Source organism: Limulus polyphemus, unplaced genomic scaffold (genome assembly GCF_000517525.1).
Source record: "Limulus polyphemus unplaced genomic scaffold, Limulus_polyphemus-2.1.2 Scaffold1886, whole genome shotgun sequence".
NCBI classification, from domain to species: domain Eukaryota; kingdom Metazoa; phylum Arthropoda; class Merostomata; order Xiphosura; family Limulidae; genus Limulus; species Limulus polyphemus.
In genome coordinates, this window is record NW_013667496.1 from 232,256 (window position 1) to 234,278 (window position 2,023).

Genomic DNA, 2,023 nt, shown 5'->3' on the forward strand with positions numbered 1-2,023 from the left:
AGACACAAACATTACCAGTTGTAACAGAGGAGTACTCAGACACAAACCACACCAGTTGTGACAGAGGAGTACTCAGACACAAACCACACCAGTTGTGACAGAGGAGTACTCAGACACAAACCTCACCAGTTGTGACAGAGGAGTACTCAGACATTAACCTCACCAGTTGTGACAGAGTACTCAGACACATACCACACCAGTTGAAGCAGAGAAGTACTCAGACACAAACCTTACCAGTTGTGGCAGAAAAGTACTCAGACACAAACTTGCCAGTTGAAGAAGAGAAGTACACAGACACAAACCTCACCAGTTGTGACAGAGAAGTACTCAGACACAAACTTTACCCAGAGGAGTACTCAGACACAAACCACACCAGTTGTGACAGAGAAGTACTCAGATACAAACCTTACCAGTTGTGGCAGAGAAGCACTCAAACACAAACCCCAGTTGAAGCAGAGAAGTACTCAGATACAAACCTTACCAGTTGTGACAGAGGAGTACTCAGACACAAACCACACCAGTTGTGGCAGAGGAGTACTCAGATACAAACCTTACCAGTTGTGACAGAGGAATACTCAGACACAAACCACACCAGTTGTGGCAGAGAATTACTCAGATACGAACCTCACCAGTTGTGAAAGAGGAGTACTCAGACACAAACCACACCAGTTGTGGCAGAGAAGCACTCAGACACAAACCTTACCAGTTGAAGCAGAGAAGTAATCAGACACAAACCTTACCAGTTGTGACAGAGAAGTACACAGACACAAACTTTACCAGTTGTGACAGAGAAGTACTCAGACACAAACCTTACCAGTTGAAGCAGAGAAGTACTCAGACACAAACCTTACCAGTTGTGACAGAGAAGTACACAGACACAAACCTTACCAGTTGTGACAGAGAAGTACTCAGACACAAACCTTACCAGTTGTGACAGAGAAGTACTCAGACACAAACCTTACCAGTTGTGACAGAGAAGTACTCAGACACAAACCTTACCAGTTGTGACAGAGAAGTACTCAGACACAAACCTCACCAATTTAAATACATGAATGAAAGTTATTATGCGTGGATTAAAGATGACGGCTTCATTCAAGATTGAATTTTTTTTAGTTTATTGAATTTGCCAATTCACATGAAGATAATTTTACCAAGAAGAGAGGACTCCAGCTGCAAGTTTATATGTGAAGACCGTCAGGTTTAACGGCTGAACATACCGGTTAAGCCGGACATGAACAACAGTTTGATCAGCCGGAGTTCATGAAAACATAGGGCTATGACTTACCTGCTGCCATCGGTCTTCCAACGAAAGCTGAGACGAGAAGTAGCCGGTATCATGTACCACCTGAAGCTCCCTGAAGATACCTCCGCTCGGCAGTATGTCCATGTCTTCACCAAAGATTTGGGGGTGAGTGAAATTGTTAAACAGTTAGTTTACTACTGGCAGTAGCATATACACTGTTACATGTACCGAAACCAAATTCAAATCATACATGTGATGCGCGGGCGAAAAACAAACCTTGGTCACTTCAAATTATACGGCTCCAAATGACTATGACGTTATATGAGACCCACAGTTTTCTTCTGTCATGAGTTAAACCGAACTCCCTTCTCTAAACTGCCTACACTGACATATTTCAAATCTGACATCAGTCCGCCGGTCGACTACTCGTAGAGTCACTTCACCACAACTCTGCCTACGAGTCTCCAGTCAACATAAACAGAAGCTTTCTTCCAGCCTCGTTCTCGCACTGAGCCAGAACTGGACCGGCGCATTCAAACCGAGGGTGAATCAACACCGTCGGTCTGAGGGAACATATAATAATGAGAAAAAGCGAATCTTACATACTTATTGTATATGCGTCAGATTGTTTGAAGCATCCACACAATAACAATTTACTAATGTAGTCAGCATAAGTCATAGAGGCTCTACACTCAATATATATTTATCGTTTCCGAGTTTACTTTTAACTTATGTAATAGGAGAAGTATTGATCCATAATCAGCGATCTTTTTTTTTTGA

General features: G+C 42.7%; 1 protein-coding gene across 1 annotated transcript in view; it reads right to left on the minus strand.

Annotated features, from left to right (window-relative positions):
• Nucleotides 1–1,723, minus strand: part of LOC106465256 (Krueppel-like factor 6) — a 104,262-nt gene extending 102,539 nt beyond the window's left edge. Inside the window, exon 1 of the mRNA XM_013925463.2 lies at nt 1,286–1,723. Within this exon, the coding sequence (XP_013780917.1) occupies nt 1,286–1,387 (102 nt within the window). The 5' untranslated portion in view covers nt 1,388–1,723. The remainder of the gene's footprint in view (nt 1–1,285) is intronic.
• Between the last annotated feature and the right edge of the window lie 300 nt (nt 1,724–2,023).